Source organism: Thamnophis sirtalis, unplaced genomic scaffold (assembly GCF_051295495.1).
Source record: "Thamnophis sirtalis isolate CommonGarterSnake01/CBP01778 unplaced genomic scaffold, rThaSir2_p1.2 scaffold_2, whole genome shotgun sequence".
NCBI lineage: Eukaryota > Metazoa > Chordata > Lepidosauria > Squamata > Natricidae > Thamnophis > Thamnophis sirtalis.
Window position 1 is genome coordinate 36,749,580 of NW_028261382.1, and position 27,386 is coordinate 36,776,965.

Here is a 27,386-nt window from a genome sequence, read left to right on the forward strand (position 1 = left end):
GGAGGGGTCTATGACAATTTGCCACAGGCAACTCACCATATCCAACTCCCTGCGGGAGTCTAGGGAGGGTCAAATTTTTCAGCTTTTAATTTCCAAACATTAGGGGTTCTCAGCCATTGTGACAACATGCCCTGGGGATTGTAAAGATATTTTGGCTACTTTAATATATTTTGGTACGTAACTACATAAACATGATGTAGTTACTATTACTTTTAAACATTTTGTTCGTTGCGGCACAGCAACCTCGCCACAGAAAAACTCACTGCGGGACAAGAGTTACACTAAGATCAAAGAAACAGTGAAATAGAATCATTGAACAAAGAATGCAAAAGTGGGGGACAGAATGAGATGGGAATGGCAAAAAAAATATATATATATATTTTAAATAAGGAAATAGCATTGGTAAATTGTGCCGCAGTTGGCCTGTGGCGAGTTGGCCACGAGAAATTGTCCAGCGGTGACTCGGTTGTAGTGAGTTGGCCGTGGTGATTTTCCCACAGTGAGTTGCCTATAGCAAGTTGTCCCATTCCGAAGCAGGAGGGCTGAGCTAGGTAGCTGGTTTGCCTGGCCTAATGGGGGCGGGGAAGCAGAGCGACCGCTGGCCACAGTGCTGGCTTCCATCCTGCAGGCCTGGATGGGATCAGAGCCACCTTGGAGAATCAGCCTCTGTGTCTCCCCCAAAAACCTGCCTTTAGATGAGCCCCTTGGTATGCTTCACATCCTGCAAAAGAATATTACACACACCGAGGGAAGCTGGGAGCCCTTTGAGTGACTGAGACCTATCTGCATTTCTCTAACTCCCTCCTAGATATTCTCAGGCACAGAATAATTTGCTGATCAAAGCAACATAGTCGCGGGTCCCTCAAGGATAGAGGCGTGGACAGATATGTTCCCTTGAAGTACCCCTAAATCCAGGAAGAAAACAGCTCATTTAAAACCGAAGGGCACCAAAGAAGCACCAAAGATCTAGCTTGAGAATTGGTAATTTAATAAAATGTATTAAACACAGTCCATAGAGGTCTGGAAACAAAAACAACAAAACAAGAAAGAAAAAATAAACGATCCCAGCGTGGCATTCTCCCCCCTCCCCCCACCAACCCACCATCGCTTCTGGGGTCTAAGAGCTGGCCACTCCGGGGACATCAACAGAGCCCCCCACCCGAGCAGGGCTGAAGGAGAAACTCTCCGCTCCCTCCCTCCCTATTAGCAACGGACACAAGCCAGGCGGCAGAGGAGCATAGAGCTCCGGGTTCGGTTCTCTTTCCCTTGTGTGCAGCTTCTACTTTGGGAAGAATACAAAAGTAAGGAGTAAACTACTCAGTGGGGTAAGTGCAAAAGTGCTGTGCAAACTCAAAACAGGAGGATGAATGCAGAGAGGTCTCTCCCCCCCCACCCCAAAGCTGCTTTGGAAGCAGCCCTGATACTCTCTGTCCTTCTTCTCTGCTTAAAAAGATGGTCTCTCAGCCAGAGAAGCCCCCCTACCCACAAAGACTCTTCTGATTCAGGTAGGAGAGCTCCAGCAAAGGGGCCCAGCCAATGGAGGCTTGGGGGCCCCCTGGCTGCAGCTTCAGGCCCTTCAAGCCCAACAAAACTCTCTTGAGACCTTGATGGGAAGGAGGGGGGGCACCTTTGCAAAAACTCATATGAGGAAGTGTGGTGGGTGGGTGGGGGGTTCCTGATACAACTCTAATACACCCCAAACATGGTTTCTTGAGCCTTTTGGCAAACTTCTCCAAAATAAAATAAAATGCCCTTCCTCTGCCCTGCAAACTCACCCTACCTCACAAGGTCCCAACTTCCAAAGTTGCTTGTGAGTTGCATCGCAACCCCATAGTCCAATTGCATAAGCAAATGCTCCTTTTTCAAACTTCACTTATGCACCTGAGAAGGGAACCTTGTTTTCCTTGTATTGTTTTCCATCAAGTTTCTAGACCTCACAGTAGGGGCAAGTAGAAATAGGCCAGGGCTACCCAGGTGGTTCATGAATATCTTTAGATTTGCTAAGATGGGGGTAGGAATCAGCCTTGATGGCTGTCTAATACAACTCACCCTCTCCAACACTTCCCCCCACAATTCTTGGCAGTGGTGGTGGTGATCAAATGCTTGGAACATCGTGTCTTCTGAAAGCAGGCAACACAGATGACCAGCAATCTCATTCTTCTTCCCTCAACACCCATCCCATTTAATTGCGGAATTCAGAAATACTTCAGAAACCTTCTGAACTTGGTATGAAGAAAATCAATCAACCTTCCAGATTTGTTTGTAATTAAACAGAAAAGAAAACGTGGCTCAATGCCCTCCCAACTCTTGGTCGGTCAGTCTGGCAGACGGCTATGAATTCCTCGGAAATGCCCAATGAGTCTGAACAGAAATTGCCTCCCTTCACACCAGGCAGGGGCAAGGAGTGGGCATCACACTGGCAGAACAGTGGGCACAGCCAGAGAGAGCTAAGGGGTGAAGGCTGCCTGGCTCCAGGGTCCCAATAGGAGAATCTCCAGGGGGTCACCCCGGCTCCCCCTCTCTGGACTGGTCACTCTGCAGACCTTAACGCTGTGTGGTAACATTCCTTCCCCTTGAAATTCTGAGAACTAAGATTTTGCCCACAAAGCCTTCAAAGGAACTCTCAGCCGCCTCCAAATTCAGCTTCTTTGAGAAAGTGCTAAAAACAGTGTGAAATGGATCAGGACTTACTACACCTGGGAGACGCACTTTTTCCAGCCTCAGTCTGCCTCCGTTTCCCACCTGTTGAATGGGCACATGGACCACTTTCCCAAGGTGTCTCAACCGGCTGGGCGGGGAAGGGCCTGTCCGAAGACATCCTCGCTCTTGAAGCTGCAACTCCCTCCCTCCAAAGAGAGACGCATCAAGCATCAAGGGCTCCCCAGCCCCATTATTTTAACCTTGGGGGGGGGCTGCAAAACAAGGAAAGAAAAGGGAAGCCCTCCCACTCTGATTTTTGCAAGGCGGGTCTTGCCATGCCCAAGGCTGGCAGGGATTGTAGGGGCAGGAGGTGGCAAGCCAGGCCTCTGGGTGGGCCCCCCTTTTCTTCCCTCCCGAGTCCAGGCAGTCCACAAAGCCTCTTCGCCAACATCCGGGAGCCGGGCGGAAGAAGGGCCAGTGCAGGGGGGGAACGTGAAGCCGAGCAGAAGCAGCAAGTTGCCAGAAGGCGGATTTATTTCAGCCAAGAATCTGCGGAGGAGGGCAGCGGAGGAGAGCCATTGGTCAGGCGGCCCCCGGGCAGGTCCTGCACACAGTCCACAGTTCCCAGTCAGGGGTGCAGCTTTGGGGGCAGAGTGGAGTCGTCAAAAAGGGGGTTTTTCACTTCCATCTCTCCTGTCTGCAGCGGCCAGCAAGGAAAAATGAGAGAGATACCATCATCACTGCTTGGAGGAGTGGAATGGCACTGCCCTGCCCAGGGCAGGAAGGGAGCTTGGTGCTCTGGGCACTGGGGCCCCTGGAGGGCAGCCCCACAGCCCCTGGGAACCATGGCAGGGAAATGAATCCTCTGGAAGCCATTGCCCTTCCTGTCTCTCCCACCTGCTCCAGAGCTGGACCAACCCAGAGGTCTGCTCTGCAGAAACAGGGTGAGGCAGACGCCCCCCGTCCTCCTAAAGAGGTACCTACCGGGGCCAGGCCGGGGCACTCGTAGACTGTGAAGTCACCGTCTTCGTTCTCTTCATCCGAGGAGATGCATTCAGGAGCTTTGGCTTCCTCCTTATTCCTACAGATTTCCGGGGGGAGAGGGGTGAATGCAGTGAGATTCCCTGCCTCACCTGCCCCCTTAGGAGCCCACTCCATGCCAAGCCAACCTCCCCACCAGCTGCGATTTTGGATTCAAAACTTCCAGGCAAAGCTGAGGCAGGACTGCGAGCATCTCAATTTGAAGCCCTTTCTGTGAGGTCCCTGGACACCCAGCCCTGCCGAGCTCCCCATGTCAGACCAGAGTTCGTTCAGGGGGTGCCCCAAGAATAAAAGGGGTGAATGGGCAGATCCCTACCAGCTGGCGACCTCCTCCACATCTGGCTGCCAGAGGTTCATTTCATCCAGGGGTTCCTAACCTAACCGACTCTTTTCAAGACTGCCAACCTGTTTAGAAGCCCCCGGCTGGCAAGCAGCCTCGTGCCCCAACTAAGTGGAGACAGAAGCAGGCAGGGGTGCCAGCCTTGCACAAAGGAGTCCCTGGCTTCCCATTCAGGTGGGTCAAAGGAGAACCAGGAAGAGGGCAGAGGAGCCCATCACTGCAAGGAAGGACGCACTTTTCCATGGAGAGCATCTGCTGCTTCTGGTGCTGGTAGTGGTACATCTGGGCACTCTGTGCCAGCTTCCGATCGCCAGGCTGGAAGGAAAGAGAAAGAAGTGGGGACATCCACATTGCAGAGACTGTCATACCAGCAGAACATACCAGCAATACCGCACCTCCGAAGAAGCTGGCACCCAGAGGGGAAAGAAGGCCCTGGCCTGGGTGCCAACGAGCCAGGCCCAACTGGGGCACAGAGAGCTCCTTGCCACCAGCAGAGGCCAACAGGCAGCTCACAGAGAAGCCTGGCACAAAGCAACTCCAAAGAGCCACGGCTGGCCGAAGAACTGGGCACCAGCTATCTTGCACGCCATGCCAAGGGACGCACAGGGCACTTACAGAGAGCTTGTCGTAGGAGGGGAGTTGGGGCAGGTTATTTGCTGGATAATCTGCTTTTTGGGCAAGCTGGATCTCCTTCTGCAGCCTGTGGGGAGAGGAAGACGTCCATGAGGGAAGCAGCACAACGGCTGGCAGGGATGCCCCAAAGCCTACAGACCCCCAAGTACCCTCCTCTCATACTGCTGCTGCCATGGAGGTTCCATTTGGAGGCAGCATGCAAGGGCAATGGGGCGGATCTCAAGGCTGCCACTTCAAGGAAGTCAGTTGCCTCCCCCCTGCCCCAGCTCTGCCCCGGTGCCCGAGGGCAGCCCCAGAGGACTTACCTGCACCAGCAGATCGTTGCCACCACCAGAGCTGCCATACCGGCAGCTGTACAGACAACAATCAAGCCTGCAAGGGAGGACAAAGGAGACTTGGAGAGGGAAGGGCAGTCGAACACCTCCCCCCTCCAAAGATAGACTGCCACTGAATATGGGATTACCAAAGGCAGCCTTCCCAAACCATCAGAGCTGAGGACTAGCATCTTGAGGTCTTGCTCCCCCTATTATTTTCTCGGGCGGAGGCTCACCGAGGACAAGGGCATCATTGGTAGAGATGCGGGTTGATTCCACTGGCGGGGGGTGAACCGGCTTGGTGATGGGCTGAGACGACGTGTCTGGCCATCCCTGCCAGCTATCATGTGAGGACTCTGCCTTCGATGCCCTGTTCCTGGATTGGGGGTCAGGGGAAGCCAGCGTCTCTGCATGAAGAAGAAGGGCCGATTGGCACAGAGAGAGGAGGAAGAGGAAGGAGAGACACTTCCCTTGCAAAATTAATGATGCCCTCTGTTCTACGCCAGGCAGGGGGAGCCTCCAGGACGTGGGGCAGCCTTACCTTCCTGGCCGTGGGGCAGAGGCCCCCTCTCCTGCTTGGACAGCAAATCCGACACCAAGTCAATCTCTTCTTCTAGGTTGGGAACAAGAGAGCTTTGCCCTGGAGAGGGAGGGAGGGAGGGGCCCACAGGAAGGACAGCCAGCAAAATAAGCAAAAATCACAAAACCGAACCATTTCAGCAAGCAGGGAAGATGCAGATTTAGAAGTGGAGGCAACTGCCTTGCACAGGGGCAGAGAAACCTCAGACCTTCCCAGGTTTTTTGGGGGTGGGGTCTTCATCAAGGGACCCCAAAGCCACTGAGAAAACCATCCCTTTGCAAGGGAGCTGTTGCATAACCCACCATCTGTCAGCCAAAGGAGCCGCTTGGCACCAAGTCACGCCAGAAGCGGCTTCCCCCTTGTGCCAGCTGCCAGTTCTGCTCTCCCTTCCCACACCATTCCTCGCCTTCTGAAGGTGGGCAGGCAGAACACGGGCAGCCTGCAGGGGAGGACTCCGCATGCCCTGCGGTCTATAGAACCACAGCATTGGGAGGGGACTTAGAGGTCTACTAGTCCAGCCCTCTGCTCATTGTAACCTTGGTTGAAAAGAGCCACCTTGGCCCCACTTTCTCTCTCGGGAAACACTCTGGCACATCAGACTGGGTCATATTTTAGTTTCTCTCTAAGGCTTCCAGGCATGGTGTGACTTCATATCCCACCCCTGGAAAGGCTGAGGAAAGCCTTGCATGGACTCTCCTGGACCAGGGTCTACGGAGGAACTGCTGCAATTCAGATACCCCCCCCCCACAGCATGTGACAATGGGGTACCCCAAAGACCTTTCTCCCACCAGGGTGGCGAAAGCGCAAGTGCAGAAGGGGCATCAGGAATCCCGGCCGAGCCCCCCCTTCCCCTTACCTTTGGGCGCTGATGTCCCAGCCACGCATCTTCCCTTTCTGTCTTCAATGAACTGGGGGAGGCAGGGGCCACAGGTGTGGGACCCCTGGGGACATTCCTGTCGTCGCTGAAGGGTGCAGTCCAGGTGCCGAGGACACAACTCTGCAGTTCCAAAGGCAGGAAATTTGCTCACTCTGAGTGAACAGCATTTGGCTGCCCCACCCGGCCAAGAGACCTAGATGGACGCCCTTCCTTATGAGCAACCCCCAAACAGCCAGCACAAGGAGCACCACAAAGGAGCCAAATGACCTCTGGGTGTGACCAAGCCTGTCCTCCACCAGCTTCCCTCCCTCCCTGCAAATTGGTTAACTTTCTCTGTGCTACAAAAAGAAAAATGTGTTCTGACCGAGGCTTCCCAAGAACATGAAGCAAACTCCTGGTCCCGACAAAACCCCTTTTATTAATTTGCTGTGAATTCTGCTCATTCACATCCAGCAAAATCTTTCAAGGAAGGATTTACAGTCACAGACCTTCTCTGGCTTGGAGAGCTGCCAGGCCGATATCTGCAGAACCTGGCCAGGAGCCTCCGAAGGTCACGAACCAATGAAGCGGAGTAATTGTCTCCTGCAAACTCTACTTCTCTTTTGCTCCTCTTTTGTTTCCTCTGGGAGGGGCCATTCATCGTCCACCTGTGGTGGCCTTACTCCCAAGTCGAACCCTGTTCTTTAGCTCCTCCCTTCGTCTGGCAACTCTGTGCATGCGCACACTGGGAACAGGCTCCAGCTGTTCTTCTCCCCCACTGATGTCTGACTCCAAAAGCAGCTGATAACTGGCATACAGCTCTGCCCCTCTCTCTGCCTCCGACACAGAGCCCTCACCAAAGCCTTCCCCAGACTCCAGGACTGGCCCAGGTCCCTCCCCAAACTCGTCACTGTCTGAATCTGCTGCGAGCTCCACTGGCTGCTGGCAGGCTACAACACGTTGAAGATTGCTTCTTTCCTACACCGAGGTCCCACCGCCTGTTTGCATAGGGGCCACATGAGACTGCAGCTCTGCCCCCCCCAAGACATTGCCCCCAAGTGTGTGCAAATTGGGCCCACAGCCTGGCTTCTTCCAGTCACCTCGGTTTGCAATTTGGAAACTCAGCCACCAGGTGGCACAATTCAAACCTCTCTCTTCATGCAGGGGCGGGGGAGTGTGCAGAATAATCCCTCCCCACCCAGAAAGTAAGCAAAAGTGAAGCGATAATCCAGGAGCAGAGAAGCAAAACGGGAGAGCAAGACGACTCAAGGCAACAACTGAGCGATCCAGCCCTCCAAAAAGGCCAATGCCAGGGAACCCGTTGGCTGCCTGTCAGATGCCAAGCAAGATGCCAAAGGTCCTTTGGAAGAGTCTGGCAATGGGACCAACTCACCTGGCCCTCCCTCCCCATGGCCCCAGAGAGGCTGCCCAAAGAGTGCCCTCCGTGGATTTGGCAAAAGCACACAGAAACCGTAGCTATGGGGCTGCCAGGGAAGGTTTGGGCTTCAGAAGAGAAGAAGGAAAGGGTCGGATGCACCTGTCTGCCATCTCAGGTCACCTGTTTCTGGTCAAGGAAGCTGTGGCAAAGTTAGCGAACAGAGTCACTTTGTTTTTCTCCTTGCTCCATTGGCACTTGGAGGAAAGGCGGGTCTCTGCCCAGTTCCTGCCCAGCCAGGATGGGGAAGCCGGACTGCTTGGCAGCAGCAAAACTTGGCCTGCAGCAGCCAAACACGGAAACCCTAGAGCTCCACAGAGTCTCTGGCTGGGCTTTCTGCTCTGGCTGTTCAAAGCAGCTTAGAAGAGGCAGAATGCACCAAAACTATCGGCTACATAAAGCCAAAATGGCAAAACAAGGAAACGAACAAGGTGGGGCTGAACAGAGGCTATTTCAACCCCTGGCAGTGGGTCACCAGCCTTCAAAGGGGGGGGGTTCTGGCCACCTTTAGGGGCAGGAGCAGAGACTAAGATGCCTCACCACCCCCAGTGAGCCCCCAAAGCCCCTTTTCCTACAAAGGGAGGCGGCCCAACTCAAAGAGGAAGAGGCCCAAAGATCACACAGGGAGGCCAACCCATCTTGCCTCTTATCAGCCCAGGCACTGCCTTGCAAAGAAGGAAATCAAAGGCCTGATTTTTAGAAATGGGAGAGGAGGAGGAGGAGGAGGAGGAGGAGGAGGAGGAGGAGGAGGAGGAGGAGGAGGAGGAGGAGGAGGAGGAGGAAATAATTTCCCAACCCAACCTTCCCATTTGCACTCAGTTGCCCACCTTGGTGACCCCAAAGGAAGAACCCACAAAGACATTTCATGGACTGGAAGGCGAGACCTGACTCTAAAAGGGATCCAGCCAATTTGGGGAGCTGTCCACCAGGAGCCGGTGCTGCCTTGGGCCCGGCTCAGACATTGAAAGAGGCAGGGACCCAGTGAAGCAGGGCTGGTTGGCAAGTGTTTGCCCCAAGCAGGCCAGAGAGTCCTCAGCCAAGTGCTCCCTGCCCCCTCCTGCTTCAAACATAAGGAACCCCAGAGAGAGAAGCCACCAAGGAGGGACCCCAAAAAACCTCAGCAGGTCTGTGGAGAACTTACTGTAGGCCACAAAGACCATCTATGGAGGCAGAGCCAACTGATTAAAAATGGCTGTAACAAAATGGCTCCAGCCAACTGGCAGGTGAAGCAGGCAGAAGTCATCCCAGAAGGAGGGTTGGGCATGTTGTTTGTGGGGAGGAAAGAGATCCAAAATGAAACCCCTTCCCCACTTAAGGGGCAATCCTCTCTTAAGTGGAAACATGGCGGGCACTTAAAATCTAGCTTTTGGAGTTGAGCTATTTTGAGATGGCCCAACCCCCACATGCCCCACCCCCATATGACAGTCACCCAGGCTGAGCAAACAATGGCCCAGGGCAGCTCCTCCCCTCTCCCCGATCACAAAGGAGACAAGGTGGATGCCCAGAGAAACTCCCTTTCGGTCATCTCGACCAGGAGGACGGCCTGCGATCGAAGAGCGGAAGGCCCTTCACGTTCATTCGTTCACCCAGGACATTTCTCGGGTGCCAATTACCACTTGCCATGTTTGCATAAGCCACTTTGTGCTCGGAAAGTTTTCTGACACCACCTCAAACTGCCACTGGTTGCCTCCAAAAGATAAGCCAGCTCAGGTCACCTCAGAGAAGGCCGAGCTGCCCAGGATCATTTCTGCTGCTTTGTGCCAAGTGCCAGGTGACTATGCCAGCCAGAGGCTCCCACTGTCTCCCCCCTGCAAAGATACACCCTCAGAGAGAGTTTTCCCATTGGCTAAAAACGTGAGTCCCATCGTCTTAAAAAGGCAAACTGAAACAATTGCTTGCACATCAATCTCCTCACCCCCTTTCCCTCCCTGCTCCCAGTTATGATTTTTAGGGGTTTTTATCTCCTTGAAACGAGGAGATAAAAGCACCTAGAAAAGTAAAACATGAAATATTATTTTTTACTGGGTGTGGACTGTCAAACTGCAGGGGAAGGTCAGCTTCCCTGGGGTCTTTCCAGGCTCTTTTGCAAGGGGTGGGCAGGCAGAGGAGTCCTTCCATCTGACCTAGGATGGATCCTCCTCCAGGAGCTGCGGAGTAGAAGCCTCTCCTTCTGGGTCATTTATCCCTGCTGCTTTCTGGGCTGGGCCAGCAGAAGGTTTCCTGCTTTCAGGCTGGCTGCCAACGTGGCAAAATGTCTCCCTCGAACACGAGAGCTCTGAATTATTGATGACTGCTCTGCCAGGCAGAGAGGGGGAAGGAAGGAAAAGAAGAAAAGAAGGAAGGAAGGAAGGAAGGAAGGAAGGAAGGAAGGAAGGAAGGAAGGAAGGAAGGAAGGAAGGAAGGAAGGAAACACAAGCTAACCTTCCAATAATCCAGCAGGTCTGGCTGCATTTTTAAGGGTTTAGAGACACAGAGTTCCTGGAAACTGCTGTGTGTATTCAGATGTTCTGCACCATTTGAACAAAGAGCCCCAGAACTTGTGAAGCCAACACCCATCAGCAGAGATAGAGACAACCTCACATGACCTCTGCCTTCTTGGACAAGCTGAGTGGACATGCCAGTTGTTCAGGAGCAGGGGCAAGACCAGTTTTGCCCTCCATCACTTGACCTTTCCCCATCTTCCACAGATGCTCCAGCCACCCACCACCATCTGCTTTGGCTGGGTCTGCCTCCCTTAGCAAATTAAGCATCTCCCGGGGCTGATGGGGGCAGGGAAGAGGCAGCCACCAGGCCTGGGAGAGGACCGTCTGCTGAGCTCCAGGCGTGCCAGCAGGCCTCAGAAATAAAAATTGACTTGTGCCAAGGCACAACATCAACAATCACAACAACAAGGTCATGTCAGAGGGGGCTGCAGGAAGGGTGCCGGTGCCACCTTGCCAGGAGCTGAGCTCAAAATGGCAGAACGGAGCCCAACCCTGCAAAGCACCAGCATTCACAGGAATTCAAATTGAGGGTATAAACAAGAGCAAAAATACACCGGAAGGGTAGCTTGCGTGTAAAGATTTCCTAGCAGAAATTTCTCCTGGCGAACCTCTTTTGCAAATGCACAAATGATGAACATTTTCCTACGCTATTTCCTGAAACTGGTTGTTTGAATGCCCCACAAGCCCATCCTAAAAAGAAGGACCGTCTTTGTGAGGCTGGGCCCCTATTCCTGGCTTTGTCCTTGAAGCCAAGATCAGAGACAGCTAAGAGGATGTTGATGGAAACAAGCTGAATTTCCACTCTAGATTAGAACTGGTTTCTGAAGCAGGGACAGGGACTTTCCGGGGGAGGGAGGAGAATTTTTTAGTCTGCTTAAAGGATTATTCCAGAAGATCCGGTAACTACAGAGGGGGCAAGAAAGGCCTCCGTGTTGCCTGGTCTTCAGTATCCGTGTGCAAAAGAGTAAAGTAAAGAAAAACTTTGGGAAGAAACTTCTCTGCCTATTTAGGATTCCTTTGCATGGGGAGCTGGAGGGACCCCTAAATCCTTGCCAACAAACCTTTGGCGAGCAAAATATGTATTTTTTGAAATAAATGAAGTCCCTGGCATTTGGGACCGAACCTCGTTTCTCTGTTTATGCCCAGCCAGCAAACCAGGATGTGAGGAAGAGAACAAGGCCACCATGCCCGATGCCTCTTCCCAGCTCAGTTGCTTCTTTGACAGGCTCTGTTCGTCCTGAAACACGTCTGGGAATCACAGCCGTCCCTTCATTTTAACGTCCGGCATTTGGATAAATGTGCCAAAAATTACCGTAATGGACAGAGCGAGGCAAACAAAGCACGGAAAACACAACCAGCTCCAGCTCAGGATGTCTCCCAAGGTGGAAAGCCCTCCCTTCGTTGGCCTTGGCTCTGCCTGAAGAGCATCTGTGGTCCCTTCCTTTCCCACAACCGCTTCAGCCAGACTCGCTCATGTTTTGGAAAAAGTGACCTGCCCACTCAAGGGCTCTTAGCCCAACAAAAGGCCCGGAGAAGAATGCCAACCTCTGGCACCGGCCCCTGAAAAACAACAACACGCCTCCCTTGTGTGCGAATCCTGTCAATCACCGGCAAGTGTGTGCGGTAATGTTTCCCAGCCTGTAGACTTTTGACCTCCAGAGAAAAGATTTCAAGAAAAGCCGGTTTGTTGGCAGACACGGAACGGCCGAAAGACAGAAGGAAACATCTGCCTGTTCTTTCTGTGTGCCAGAAAACTTTCCCCTTCTCACAGAGCACGAGGGAGACGCATTACAAATGGACAGGGGTGGTGGTGTTTCTGCACAGCCCTAGATGGCTCAGTCCAGGAGGGTCTAGGACAATTCACCACATGCATGGAAACATCTTTGGAACAACTTGCCAAGCCAATTGGCTGTGGCCAACTCGCCACAGGACAAGTCACTGCGGGACAAGAGTGACACTAACATCAAAGAAAATGGTGGGAGAGAATAATTGAAGGAAAGGTGCAAAAGGAGGGACAGAATGAAATGGGGATGGCAAAAATTTTAAATGTATTTGGAATAATGAAATTGAATTAATTGCCCCGCAGCTATTTCTCCCATGGTGAGGAGTTGTCCATGGGAAGTTGGCCATAGGGAATTGGCAAGTTGTCCCTTTCGGAGTCCAGGAGGATGTTTTCATGCACATCTGCAAGTCAGCCGTCTGATTATTCCAGGGCATCCATTATCAGTCTGGCCCTTGCAACGTCTGCTCAGAGACTGGCCTCTCCCAGCCCCTCCGGCCCCCAACAGTGCAAGAGAAGAGAAGCAAATGGGGGGGGGGGAAACAGGACCCGAGATCTGCCCAGCAAAGGCAACCAGCAGGTGCCCTGGGGGAGGTGGGGGTGGGGAGTTCCGGCCTGCCGCCTGCAGAAAAAAACACCCGTCATTCAAAGCCAGACTGTCATTTCTGAGACTCGCTGGGGAAAATATCAACGTTCCTGATTAAAAGTTGCCACCCAGATCTCCATCTGTCCTACACGGATTGTCGTGTTGGTTGTGATTGCCTAGAACAGAGAGAGCCTGGCTCCCTTTCTCCAGAAAGAGCATTCTATGGGGCCGAGCCCCCCTCCATGCCAAAGACACCATCTCGGCATCTTCGGATCGATCCATTCGAGCTATTTGACCCTGCTTGCAAAGCTCCTGTGGAATAACACGTCGCCCCCTCCATCAGGGGTGACTTTGCTCCAGCACTCAGCCAAAGCCCCCCCAAACCATCTTCAGACCCCTGAGAGATCCACTTTAGGGATCTTGGGAAAGCTTCCAGGCTCCTGCAACTGCCCCAGGCGGCTCGAGGAGGCTCAGAGTCAAGACCAAATCAGAGAAGAACCAGCCAAAGAGAAAGAGCCTCGATTTTTCCACCCAGGGAAAGGATCCTCTTTGGGACGGTCCCAAAACAGCCCCTTGGGCAGGGAAAATGAGTGCTGGCCCAAAGGGGAAGCAGCCGGAGAGGAAAAACATTTCCTGTCTAAAAGCGAAGGCCGCTTCGGACAATGGACTGGACAGGAAAGAAGGCCCCGAATTGGCTGAATGGCCTCCAGGCTCCTCCAGGGCCAAACTCTCTGCCCGACACCCCCCACCCCCACCCTCACCCACGCCAGGGAGACCCTCGCAGGGCAGCGATTCCAAAACTCCCAGAGGAAGATGAACGGCTTCTCTTGCTCTCAGCTTCTCCCAACTCCGCCACCCCCAAACTGCCAGCCCCCCAACAGCATTGCTGGGGGAGAGAAGGGGGTGATGGCTGAGTCAGAGGAGCCTCACCCACCAGCCGCTCAAAGTGCCTTCAGTGGATTCCCCCCCACATGCCATCCGTCTCATCCTTTACAAGACCCCACACACACACAAACACACGAAGCTACACCCCACTTTCCAGCCGTGGGGGCAGGGGGCAGAGAGGAGAAGCCCCAAAAAGGCTGCAGGAGCTGCCTGTGTTGGGCAGCCGCTGCAAACCCTCCAGGCTGGCCCAGAGGAGCCCCTTCCGCCCCCTGGATTATTTCCCAGCAGAAACTCTCCAGAGAGTTGGGGGGGGGGGGGAGGATGAAAGTTGCCAAGAGCTTTCAGAAATGATGTCATGGGAAGAGGGGGGTGGGAGCTGAGTGGGAGCAACTGGCTGGCTGACCACCTCTGAGGAGGGGAGGGGGCAGCCGCTGGAACAGCAAGGCAAGCCTGCTGGGGGGGCAGGGAAGGGGGGGTCAGAAGGGCCAGGGAACCCCAAAGGCGTTTCAAAGGGCAACAGCTGGCACGGAAGGAGCACTTGGAGGAAAAGGGGAGGAGGAAGAACGACCCCAACAGATGGGGAGCCCCGTTTCAAGGCAAAAAGTTAGGGAAGCAGACCCCGCGGGCTGAATAAAGGCGGGGAGGGGATGGGGGGACTTTGGAAAGGGCAACCTGCATGCTTTGGACTATAGTTCCCATCATCCCCACCTCAGGACGCCGGGGCGAGCCTGCAAGGGGAGGAGAGCCAGGAAACGGGCAGGACAGAGGAGCGGGAGGCCGGAGCCAGATGGCGGGGAGAGCCTGCGGGAGAGCCGCGCTTGAGCCCCCCCCCCACCTTCCCACCGGCGTCGGCTGCCTGGAGGTGATGGGAACTGTAACCCTCGCCCGCAGGGAAGGGGGGGGACGGGAGGCCCCTGGCCCATGCTCCGCAGCCCGGGAAGGGCGGGGCGCGCTTACCGCCGGAGGTGGCCAGCAGTCCCCAGGCGCCGGGCGGCGGCAGGAGCAGCGGCAGGAGCAGCAGCAGCGGCGGCGGCGAAGGGATAGGGCAGGGGCGGCGGCGGGCAGCGGCGCTCATCCTTCAGCGGCTGCCTCCTCGGGGGAGCATCGCAGCAGCAGCAGCAGCAGCGGAGCCGCGCAAGAGGAGGCGCCTGCCGGGCTGCGGCACCGGAGGCGGGCGAGGCGCTGGCGGAGCCGGGGCGGGGCGGGCGGCGGGGCGGCCAATGACGCCGCCCGCCCCAAGGCCGCCGCCCACCTGCCACACCGGCAGCAGGTGCGCAGGCTGCCCCAGCGCCGGGCCAGTGCGGCTGCGCGCGGCCCCCGTCAAACCAGGTTGCCTCCTGCTCTGTCGATGCCTTATCGCTTGCTGGGCTCTGGTGTGAACGGCCGGCGCAAACCACGATTCCCATTCAGCCTCCCCGGGAAGGGCTAATTCAGCACCCCGGACCCTCCCTCAGGCCAGCCCGGCTCCCCTGGGCACGCAGGGGGGGGGGAGATTAGCCCGCAGGAAGCTTCGCCGGGCTTGCGGGATGACTTGGGGAGCCAATGGAAACCACGGAGGGGCTTCCTGTACGCCCCGCTCCCCAAGGACGGACGCCTGCAGGGGGCTTCTCCCGGAGGGAGCTTCATCCAGGCGCCCCTCCAGGGTCTGCTCCCCACTTTGTAAGAACGGGGCGCCGCAAAGCCAGCCCCTCACGGGGAAGCAATCCCGATGTGTGGCCCAAGAGGGCCCAGCTGCAGGTGCAGAACCGGGATCATACAGCTCCGCCACTCCGGGCACTCAACCAGAGCACCGGTTCCCCCAAGAGGTCGAAGGCTTCCCAGTAAAATGGACCAGGTGGGCGGGTTGCTAAGCGAGTTTTTATTATGATTTGTTTAAGGCAATCATCACTTTGTTTCCGTTACACGGAAAACAGGCAGAATACTGTAGTAATAGTAACCCCCTCATTTTCTTTAAAAATCCCACCCTTCCCGTCCCCACCTCCTCTTTCCTATCTCCCCAGTTTGCAGTGCTGGAGGCATTTTTCTGCCCACCCTGAAATATGTATGTATGTATGTATGTATACATACATACATACATATATTGCAGAAGCCAACTGTGGGAGGCTTTAATATTGTTGCACTATCAAGGTAAAGTATAGCAAACAAACTAACAAACCTCCCCAAATCCTGGATAATAATGTTGTTTTTTAATGTTATACAACAGTGACTTCATCTCAAATTCACACACGTGGGATGGGAAACGACTGTCACCAGTGCAAACTCAGAAATAAACCTCATTACTTTCTGTGTGACTAGGGAAAATAATGGAAAGTTGCAATTTTGCGGCCTCTGTGCCCCAATCCCTTGTTTTAGGAATTGTCCAATTTGGGCATCTCTCCTCTGAATTCAATTATTGCACCTGACTCTGTTCAGGTATATTTTTAAGGGTTCCGGAGGAGCCGTCCAATGGGGTTGCAACACAGCTAGCAATCACTTACACAATCCTGGCAATTTTGGAAAAGACAACTTTGCTATATATGTATTGTACACTAAGAAATGGAAGGACCCAAAATACTCAAAAATGTAAATTCAGCCGTGGATTATTCTTAAAGACCTGCTTTGAAATCATTTGCCTCATGGATGGCTGTGACACCCAGGAGTGCAACTAACACAGAGACTTTGGAGGGGGGGTTGCAGGAAGAAAGGAGACCGCCTCCTGGCTTCTGGAAAAGATTGGGAAACAAAAAAAAAGATTCCCAGATGTTGAGGGGATCCAGGGATCCTCTCTGCCAAGGAAAACTCCAAAGGAGGGCTTGTTCCTGCCCTGTGCTTTGATTTAGGGGGTCAATAGAGGATGTGTAGGTGCGGCAGAGGCTCTCTCGTTGATCTGCTCAGCGGAAGAAGAGAAGTTTGTCTCCGCAACAGAACTGAAGGCTGAAAGCTGAGCCAAGCCAGACCCGGTTTGTACATGGATGGAAGTCCCCCAGTTGTGGCTGCCTCAAAAGACCTCTCCCCAAAGTCTTACGTGCATCTGGAACAATCTGGCTAAGTGATCCCCTCTCCCAGTGAAGGACGTGAGTTCGGTGGGGACCAGGCCCCATGAAGCTTTCCATACTACACTTTTTGGATGAAGACATTTGCCTGTTACGGGACCCCGGGGTTTTTTTTAACATTTTTTTTTATTTTTATTAAACAACATACACACAAAATAATCATCTTACATTACATCTTGTAGAAAGTGTGTCAATTGGTTATTAATTTTCATGCATCTCTTCCACAGTCATTACTTACATTTATATCAAATGTCAAAGTTCTTAATGAGTCTTACTCTCAACATATCATAGTTCTCATTTGACTGAAATTGTTTTAATGTCCTTTTGCCTAGAATAATCCATAGTTAAAAACACAACCACCTAATGGCATTTAATTAATTATTACAGAGTCATCCAATAGCCTTAAAACTTTATAACATATTCTAAACAAAAATTAGTTGACAAAATTTCTAAGCCTTCCCCCTCCCCTCCAAATCACTGTTTACAATTTGGGTCCGGGTTCCTTTTATTATGGTAGTACATATATATATATATATATATATATATATATATATATATATATATATATATATATATATATATATATATATATATATATATATATATATATATATATATATATATATATATATATATATATATATATATATATATATATATATATATATATATATATATAAATAATTAACTGTATCCCTTATCCTTATCATTCCATTGTTAGTTGTTATAATTAATATTGGTTAACAAAAAATCCTTTACTGTTATATCTATTTTCTTCTCATCAAACCAACATATATGTATACCTTATTGCCCTTATCAATTATTTATTTAACATAACCATCTATGTTACTAAATTACTACTTACTAATTATAAAACTTAGTTAAATTTTTTGTTATCTACTTTCATATATCCAATAGCATTACACCTTTATAACATATTCAAAGTAAGAATTAATTAATTAAAGTTGTAAACCTTTTTTCCCCAAATCATTGTTTGCAATTTATATCCAAATTCCTTATATTAAACCAGTACATATATATGTCATTAACTATAACTCTTATCATTTCATTATTATTATCATTAATATTTGTTAACAAAATCATTTATTACTTATATCCAGCTTCCTCGCCTCCAGCCAACATAGAAATATATCTTGTTACCATTATCAACTATTTATTTAAGCAAGCAATCTAAAGAATTACTAAATTCCTACTTACTAATCATCAAACTTAGCTATTTTTTTATTATCAATTTTCATATATCAACCTGTGTCCTTCCAGAAGGCATGTAGTCTTATTTCTTTTGCCATTTGTGGAGTTAATTTTCTATTTATTTCTTTGGTAATAAGTTTTTATGGATATCTCTCCACACCTTGTTGTCTGTTGGATCTCTCAAGTAATCTCGGCGCCCTTTTGCCACTTTAATTGATTTATCTTTGATTGTCAATCCTGTTTCTGATAAGATTTTTCTCTTTAAAACCATCATTTTTTCTTTTTTCTTCTTTTGTGCCTTGAAATTTGGGGTAGAGCTCCGGACCATCGAATTCCCCCCTCCAAGCTCCCATTTTTTTTTGCTTTCAACCACTTTCATTTCAGAAATCAAATCATTAGTTTTCTTATCTTTGTGTTCATTTTTCTCTTCAGTTTTTGGTACTCCATCTCCCTCATTTTTTTCTGGTATAAACTCTATCTTCTTGTCAATTCTCCAAGTTACCAATAACTTTTGAATTGCATCCCAAATCTTTTGCAAAATGAAAGTTTCCTCTTCTGTAAATTGCTCCATGTTCCAAATTGTAAATTACTGCCACTGTAGCTTTAATCTTCAAAAGAGAGAGGTTCCATTTTTTGCCCTCTCCCAGTGCCAATAGAGCTCTCAAGAGACAGCTGTGGCAAACAATTTGTGCCCTTGGCTCTTATCACTTTTAGTTACAGAGCTTTGAAGCATGAAGACTGTGAGATCAAAGGAGAAACAGGAACAAATGTGTGGTTTCAAAAAAAGCTCTAGCCTGTAGCTTTCGAGCAGCAGAATCAGTATTTTTCACTTTCTTGTGTTGTCTCAGATTTAGGAGGGACAAAGTTCTTAAATGGAGTTTAATAGCAAATAATAGATGATTTTTGTTAGCGTAGAGAGGGAGATTTTAGTCCTTAAGTTGAAAAATAAAGCAGGAAGGAGCCGAAGAAGAAAAACCATTTACTTTAAGCAGAGGGGGGAGAGAGAAAAAAAATTGTGAGGAGCATTTCAATAGTTACAAGAAGAAAAGCATATTAACCAAAACAAAACAATGAAGATCAGTTCCGCTGCTAACTTCTTCTGCTTAAGGATTTAATTTAGCATAAAAAAGAGATTCTTTTGGGCAGTTTTTTTTTCAAAACAGAAAGGATTCACCAGATGATCACACTTTCTCCTTTTGTTTCCTTCCGTTCCATAGCCGTCCCCACTTCATCAGCTAGGCTGCCTTTTGTCGCCAGCTTGAAGTCCTTCTCTTGTATCAACCAGAGACTTGCATTGTCCCTTATATCAGCAAGACGTGGTCTTCCTGTTCACCATCTCTTCGGGACAGTTTAGGTCTGATTGGACCCCCAAGTGGCAAAAGTGTCAGCTGCAGTCTCAGGCCATCGAGACTGAATGTCCGTATCATAGGGACATTGGCTCCTCCTCCAGGGACCCCCGGTTTTTGAAGGCGGCTGATGCCTGTTGAGAGCATCAACCCCAGCATAAGGCCCTGGGGTTGCCCATGACATTTCCTCCCAGGGTCCTTTGTCCTGGGGTGGGGGCAGCGTCTTGTTCAGTCGAGGGGTTTAGGATGGGCAAGAAATTCCTGAGTATCCATGAAGCAGGAAGAAGGGGAGGCCTGGAAGTCTCCAGAAGCTTTCCTTGCAAATGGCAGCACATTTTTCTTGAAGGGTGGCCCTCCAGGAAGGAAAAAGGAGGCGGGAGAGTGGCTGAGCTGTGTATGCTGTCTGCAAGAAGGTCAAATCCAAAGCAGCATCTCCGTGGAGCGTTGGCTCTTCCGTTTGTCCCCATTTCTTCCTTCCTGAGTTTTGGCAAAAAGGCTGGAGCCCCCAGTGCAAGACCAGGGGAGAGCTGGCCTACACCCCCCCTCGGTCCTTGGAGGACTTCAGCAGGCAGAAGATGCTGACCAAGCTGCCCAGAAGGATGGCGATGAAGAGGAAGATGAGGCCAACCCAGGGGATGAAGCTGATGCCCTTCCGGAAGCCAGGCTCTTCCGCCGGGATCATGTTGGTCAGGTTCAGCATGTAGCCCAAGGCCCAGCCGACGGTCGTGTCCCCGGCCTGCAAAAGCGGGAAACAACCCCCCACAATTGCACAAAGACTCCCTCGTGCCCCCATCCAGCAGCTGCTCTGAGGACCCACAGCCGACCCGCATCCACTGCAGGACCCCCTCCCCTCCCCAGCCCTCTTCCCCCCAAGCCTTTCCCCGGGAAAGCCCCCTTACCTTCTGCTGGAAGGCTATGCCGGGGAAGGTGGAGCTGTTGAAGTGGTAGCCCCGGGTGAGCAGCAGCGAGACGAAGGTGGCCATCGAACAGTAGTTCTGCAAAAAGGGCTCCAGTTTCGGCCCCTTCTTGAGCAGCTGCAGTGGCAGAAAGAAACGCCCAGGCTGAGTTTCAGCCTCCGAAAGGGCAGCTGCTCTCATCCCCCACACAACACAGCCCCTCCATGATGGAGATGGAAAGATTATTCACCCCTCACACACAAATTATTTACTCCACGTTCATTCCAAGGATTGGTGATTCTTCTTCCTCTCCTCCTCCTCCTCCTCCTCCTCCTCCTCCTCCTCCTCCTCCTCCTCCTCCTTCCCCTTCCCTTTCCCCTTCCTCTCCTTCTCCTCCTAAATCATCATCATCATCATCATCATCATCATCATCATCATCATCATCATCATCAAATCTTTATTCAGTCATAGACCACCTTGGAAGATTGATCTGCAATTCTTGTTGGCCAGGCCATATTTTGAGGGGTCCCTTCAGCAAATCCTCCTAGGCATCCCCCCATCTCGACTGCTTCTCTTCCTCTTTGCTTATCCTTAAGTAGCTGCAGGGGTGGGTTGTGGGCAGTATGACCCGGTACAGGTGTACCGGTTCCTTCTGGGAGCAGCAGGCACCTGTTGTGGCCCAGCAGGAGCCATTGGAGCTGCCATCAGAATCCGACAGCGAGGGGCCCTATGAGTCGGCTCTGGAGGATGTGGAGGACCCTGGACAGGATTCCGACTCCAAGCAGGGCGCAGAGAGGCTCGTTGGCCACCAGGAGGCACCTGAGCCTTGGACCAGTGGGGAGGAGACAAGGGAGAGTGATCCGGACGCCAGTAGTGAGTTGTTCCTGGATGCCCGGCACCGAAGAGCTAATAGGTGTCAGGAACAGTTGCGCAAGTACAGGAGGTAATTGCACTCAGCTGGTGGTCATTAGACTCCTCTCCAGACTATAAAAAGACTGCTTGTACACACGCTCCTCTTGCAGAAGTCAACGCATTGACTAAAAGTTGGAGAACTTTTGTAACTAGCTTGGCAGGCTGGATTGTTGCCAAGACTTGTCTGAGTTGCTGCCAAGGTCCTTATTTGTTTGTTATGCTTGGCTTTCAGCCACCAAGGTTTTGGTTTCTTGCTAATAAAGTACATTCCAGTTAAGCTTGGCTCGGCAATCGCTACTGGATGGAGGAGGGAGTCAGAACAGGCACCGTTCTGGTACGGTGCTTCGGAGGGCCTGCCCACTTGTCCACGTTCCTGAGCTGTGCTTGACCCAACCGGGCCATTTGCGCATGCACACGCAATGTACTGCACCTGCGTGACGCTCCGCCAAGCAGCTGGAGCATCACAAGCATCTCTTCCTTTGGCAGCTACTTCAAGGAAATTGCCATGATCCCATCTTCCCCTTTTCAATTCTCACAACAGACCTGTGAGCGAGACCTGGCTTGTGGCAGGAGACCAGATGACCCCCCCTCCCTGAAACTGCCAGCTGTTGTCCTACCCATCAGCCACTACACTCTCCGTTTCATTTCAATTCAAGTTTACACCCATTTTTGAAAACGGATTCGGGGGACGGAGGACGGCCAGTGATGTTTACATGACTAGCAAAGTTGAAAGGATTTGGCCCTGGTTGGAGGAAGGGAAGGAAGGTCAGGGGGACAAACCCACCTCACTCCAGGGGGTGGTACAGATGACCTCTGCGCCGTCTCTGAGGTCATTTGGAGTGGCTACCTGTCTTTTCATCACTGACCGGAGGAAATCCACCGTGTGGAAAAATGACGAGAAGGCCTTTAGGGGAAGAAGAAAAAGAGGGAATGAGCAATTTAGCTTAAGATCCTTAAAGTGATATTGCCAAAGAGGCCAATACAGGATAGAGAAACATGGTAAAGTCACACCAGCTGACACAGGCGGAAGTGAAGGGAAGCCAAGCAGGGAATCAATTAGGGAAGAATTAGAGAGCAAGCCCCGCCCCAAGCGGAATTGGAAAAGGGGTGTCATGCTACTCTTCTCCCACATGGAGGCAGTAGCCCTCCACCCTTGCCAAGAAGTGGGGGATAACCTAATAACAGAGCTGGAAGGGACCTTGGGGGTCTTCTAGTCCAGCCTCCTGCTCAAGCAAGAGACCCTGTATCATTTCAGGCAAATGGTCTCTTTGTGAAACCTGCCAATGATGGAGCTGCGTCTGCCCCAGGACCACCCCCACCCCCGGCCCAACCCTCAGCAAAACTCACGATGAAGTTTCCCTCCACGGGCGGCTGGAAGACCCCGTCAAAGGAGCAGCTGGAATAAGAGCAGTCTGTGAACCGGAAGAGACTCTCTGCATACACCAAGCACTGGATGGGGTTTCCAGAGCCCCTCATGTTCACCATGTCATTGAGTTTGCTGTTGGGGGGCTTCTCGGAGATGGTGCAGGGTGACTCGTAGATGCTCTCCATGCGGAAGCTGCGCACAAATCCCCGTGGCCAGCAGGGGTTCTCCAGTTGGAGGGTGTAAGCTTCAGCCTGTGAGCGGAAAGTATAGGGAAGGGGCTGGTGAAGCAGAAGACAGGGGTAAAACCACCCCACACAGACATGCACAGCCTTGGTATCTGCCATCACCAAGGTGGGGGTGAGCCCCTTTCCCTCCATTGCACTTTAGGGGCCCCTTTGCAGCACCCACCTTCATGAACATTCTGCCAGCTGTCCTGCAGGAGCCAATCCCAGCCGAGGGGGCACTATCAACCCCCAGCCTTGGTCCCTGTGCCACAACTGCCCACCGGGGACTCCTGCCCAGGCCGTACCTTCAGGATCTTGGAGGTCAGCCTGGTGTACATCTCATTTATGCCGTAGCAGAGGAAGCTGTGTGTGTAGACTTTGTACTGGTGCCCGTACAGCTTCAGGGTCACCTGGTTGCCAGGGCTCTCGATGGCCGCCGTGGTCTCAAAGGTGATCTGGGTGGAGGCCCCGCCCAGGTCCATGGCCCCCACCGTGCTTTTCTTGGGGCGGATCCAGCGCCCAATCCACCCGTACTGGGGAGAGAAGACAAGGCAGGCCTTCTGTGACATCACAGAGCTCAACCAACGGCCCATCGGGCTGTGATCCTGTGCTGACATCATAGCAAGACTGGCCACTGGAACACGGCTCAGGAGGAAGGGCAGGGAACTTTTCCTTGGGCAACAGCCCCAAGGAAAGGCCAGGTGGTCCTACCTTGACGAAGTTCTCCAGGAGGTAGTTAGCGGTGACCCACCCGAACAAGCCCTCATCCTCCCCACTCAGGATCCTGGCTCCCCGGAAGTCAAAGGGGTATTTCTTCAGTGTGGAGGTCACCGCTTCAAGGATACTGTCTGAAACCTGCGGTTTAGAAATGCTACCCATATACAGACACACAACACGCACAGATAATGAAAGGCTTTATGACTTGGACCAGGGCTGAGTCTCACCCTCCCCCGCCCTCTGGAATTGCTCCTGCAGCAGGGGTGAAATCCAGCAGGTTCTGACAGGTTCTAGAGAACCGGTAGCAGAAATTTTGATAGTTCAGAGAACCGGCAAATGCCACCTCCGGCTGGCCGCAGAGTGGGGAAGGAATGGGGATTTTGCAGTATACTTCCCTTGCCACGCCCACCAAGCCAGGCCCACAGAACCAGTAGTAAAAAAAAAAATTGAATTTCACCACTGGCCTGTAGCTACCCAGAATCTGCCCTCGCTGGTTCACACAACCCAGGGTCTGTTTGAGGTCTTGGGGCTGCCACGATCCACGTCAATGCAGTGTGATCCTTCCCCAACTCAGAATATAAACTGAGTTGGATTCCCAGGGAGAACCGTTGCGAACATCAGCAGCCCAGACAACCCCATTGGTTTGGAGGAGGGGTCCCACCCACCCCCATTTATTTTGCTCCAGCTCACCCCTCCTGCTCACAACTCTTCCTGCCAAGGGAAGGAGGGTCCCCAGAGGCAGACAGCATGACCCCCTTCTTTGCCAGATGGTCAGGGGCTGCCAACTCGCTGGAAATGGTGACCCAGGGGGCACACAGAGATTCAGTGCGTAAACATTGGGGGGGAGGATTGGTTCTGCCCCAAGGAAAGGCTGGACGGGATGAATTGCACCGACTGCTGCCAGGTGACACTGCTACTTTAGCAAGCTTGAGAAGGGGACGGGATGGCCAAACTCAGCCCCCGCTGGAGGCCGTGGGGCTGGGAGTCAACCAAGACTTACTTCAGCAGCCGCATGCCAGCCGTGGCGCCCAAGTAGAGGGGGGTGATGCCATGCCTCGCCTTCGGGACATCCTTCAGGGCCTGGTCAAGGCAGAGTACCAAGCTCTCCCCGGCTTCCGATGTTTTATTGACGTAGCTGGAGATACCGCCTCCTGCAAAGTCATCTGCCCTGAGTGCCAGGCCAGCGGGATCCCCCTCCCACAAGCAACAAGGGGAGGGGGCAGGGGATGCAGAGCCCCCATTCTGCTTACCCTTCACGTGGCAGTCGCTGTGCTGGCTGACAATCCCAGTTTCGTTCTCCTTGTTGGACAGCCATTTGTAGACAAACATGGCCGTGTGGGAAGACCCCGCATCCAATACGATCCCATACTGAACAGGGGGAGGGGAGGAAACATCAGTCAGGTCCCCAGTTTTGGCTGAAGCCACCCCGGGGGACACAAAGCAACATCTCTCGCCCTGACCCAATCTCTCCGCAGGGCTATTGGAAGCTATTGGAAGCACACCAAGTGAGCCCCCCATTTTCCCATGTTTAGGAACAGCCTCAAGATTAGCTTCAAGATTATGCCGTCCCACTGGAACGAGGCCCTGCGGCTCTTTACCACCAGCGGCTCTCCCCTCCAGCTTTCGCCCAAAGCCCCCCACCAGGAGGCCAAAGCAGATCCCAAGTGGAAATTTCTGCCCCCCTCCAACCCCCCAAAAAGGCCCCGAAGGGAGAGACTCTCTGCAGCAACACAAGCGTTCATTGCACGTATCTGGCCCAGTTGGAGGACCCCGGAGTTAGTGCAATATAAATAATGCAAATCATTTCAGACCACGGATTTAGGCTGATTTAGAGCCAGTGCATTCCAAGCAAACAACTAGAAAGTTTTGTTGCAGGAAATGACAGGCTTTAGACTTCTCAGGATACAGGAAAAGTTTATTTGGCAGCCAGGTTCAGAAAGTTAGTGAAAAGGCTAACATTGCAAATTCTGAACCACCTTCATTATCGAAGCAGGCGTTCTTATACATTCTCAAAGGCAGCGTAACACGGAAACACTTAACTCATTTCCTATTGCTTACCTTGAGGAGAAAGCCTTATAAGGAGATGGGGGTCTTCTCCTTTTGTCATAGGTACTGAGTACGAGTCTCTAAGCGAACCTAGCTTGTGGTCTTGGGAGACTATTGAACTCTGCGCTTAGGCACTTGCTTCCTGTTCTTTTGCAAGCTGCAACTCTGCCGATGTGGCTTTTTAATATAGGAGTAAAGGGGTCCCGAGAGGCTCTCCAGCCTGACCCAGTAGGTTTCACACTTAATGTTCAAATCTCACTTTACGTCACCCGCCCAGTTCCCACTCCTCTCCCAAGCCGCAGCCAAAAGCAAAGCCGGGAGCCTCAGAGAAGGGCTGACCCGGGAGGTGAGGCAGGTGAGCCTCCCGCCTCCTCCGAGAGGACAAGTTGCCCAATCTGCCTCCAGAAGGAGGAGGAGGAGGAAGTGTGGAGAGGATCCCTCTTCCTCCTTCGAAACCGCAGCTCTGAGGAACCTCCACGCGGAGAAGCAGCCTACCTCCCCCGTGCTGAACATCGGAGGCATGGGGAGTGCCCTGCAACACGCCCTGTCATTAAGGAAGCGTCTTGATAGGCAAGAGGGAGGCTTGGAAACGCCCTTCCAGCCACCCAGAGCTCCCGAGAGGCAGGCAGCCACCCGGCAACGGTTGTTAGCCCAGCTTCCTGACTCTGCAGAGGGTCCCAGCGACCCCTTCAGAGTTTGCAAGGAGGTTGCTGCTACCACAGGCTTTAATGCTCAGGTAGACTTCTGCAGGGCATGGAGGTTTCCCCTCTTACCTGGCTGAGGGGAAATAATGCAATAAAACCACAGAATTCACAGAGGCCACTTTTAGAAGCGGGGGGGGGGGGGACGACGACACTGAAGGGAGGATTTTCCCCTCCAAAACCCCCAAATTAAAAGAAGGTGGGATGAATGTTGATCAATTGCTTTTCTCCCCCCTCCCACAAAAAATGGGATAAGTGATGTAAGAACCAACCCCCCACCTCACCCCAGGGGTCATTCTCTTACTGTAAATATTCTTAAAGCCTGTTTTTCCTTTTCTTGCCAAACCGCCCTTGATAATGTTTAACCCAATGCAAAGCCCATTGGTGGTCTCCCAGGATAGGACCCTCTCCCTTCCTCCCCACACAATGGTGGCTTTCCTCCTGGCACCGGAAAAAGAACCAGGATGCACCCAGAATTCCAGGCTGATCCATGCAGGGAACCTGGGAGAAGCAAACTGGTTGGCCAACATCTCCCTGGCTTCACCCTCTTCTCCTGCTGCAGGTGCCAAGCGCCCATCTGCCCAGTTCCGAATGCCCCCTTTGGGGATCAGACCTGCTCCAGATCCCTCAGAATTCATCACGGAAGGCATAGTAGATGGAGCACGGAGGCAAAGCACCTTTAAAAAAAACCAAGGATGCAGTCCATGTTAGGAATATAATTCTAACGGTTTGGTTGGCAATATATATATATATCATGTAACAATGTTGTACCTGTTTCTTTAAATCATACTATAAAATGTGATTGGTTGCTGTTTTCCTCAATCGGCCATAAGAGGGAGCCAGAATGACTGTTAGCTCTCTGTTCGTTAGATGCTGGGCTGATCTGATCTGAGTGCCGTGAGCTATTGTAGGTTTTGCAACTGCTAGCAAACTTTTGAGTTCTGAACTGATTATATGATACTATGTTAAAGTAGGACGTAAAGTGAGATTTGGACATTAAGTGTGAAACCTATTGAGTCAGAAACCTATTGTATCACGTTGGCTTTGACTTGACTGTTGAGTTTCCAACCCATGAACTTACGAACTTACGTATGGACTCACTCGGACAATACCAACACCTTTTTTAATACCTGCGCAAGCCTTCTCTTAGTATGTGGTATGTATGTGTACGTCTGTGAGCGAATGATCCCACCTTTTTAAACTAGTGTAATCTCTATTTTTATTATATTGTTGTACTTTTAATCTATCGTGGGGTATGCATGTGGCGGATGCCTGTCTGGTGCGCATGAGGGGACTGAGAGGGCAGCCTGGAGCCCCCTCTACTGAGTGCAGAAGCAGAAGTGGATGGGGGCCCGGCTCCA

The 27,386-nt window shown here is 51.9% G+C and overlaps 2 protein-coding genes across 2 annotated transcripts; both read right to left on the minus strand.

Moving 5' to 3' along the window:
- Nucleotides 1–967: 967 nt before the first annotated feature.
- Nucleotides 968–14,724, minus strand: NPDC1 (neural proliferation, differentiation and control 1). The gene is made up of 9 exons (XM_014058374.2): nt 14,531–14,724; nt 6,405–6,545; nt 5,510–5,608; nt 5,205–5,375; nt 4,960–5,026; nt 4,637–4,721; nt 4,257–4,336; nt 3,625–3,721; nt 968–3,337 (listed from the first exon to the last, which is right to left on the minus strand). Exons 1-9 carry the CDS (start codon nt 14,646–14,648, stop codon nt 3,269–3,271), a joined length of 927 nt encoding a protein of 308 aa, XP_013913849.2. The 5' UTR covers nt 14,649–14,724; the 3' UTR covers nt 968–3,268.
- Nucleotides 14,725–19,515: 4,791 nt separating this feature from the next.
- LOC148048611 (ectonucleoside triphosphate diphosphohydrolase 2-like) lies at nt 19,516–24,844 on the minus strand. Its single transcript, XM_087704848.1, has 8 exons — nt 24,529–24,844; nt 24,279–24,429; nt 23,273–23,432; nt 22,867–23,094; nt 22,319–22,588; nt 21,756–21,875; nt 20,063–20,197; nt 19,516–19,899 (listed from the first exon to the last, which is right to left on the minus strand). Exons 1-8 carry the CDS (start codon nt 24,794–24,796, stop codon nt 19,696–19,698), a joined length of 1,536 nt encoding a protein of 511 aa, XP_087560974.1. The 5' UTR covers nt 24,797–24,844; the 3' UTR covers nt 19,516–19,695.
- Between the last annotated feature and the right edge of the window lie 2,542 nt (nt 24,845–27,386).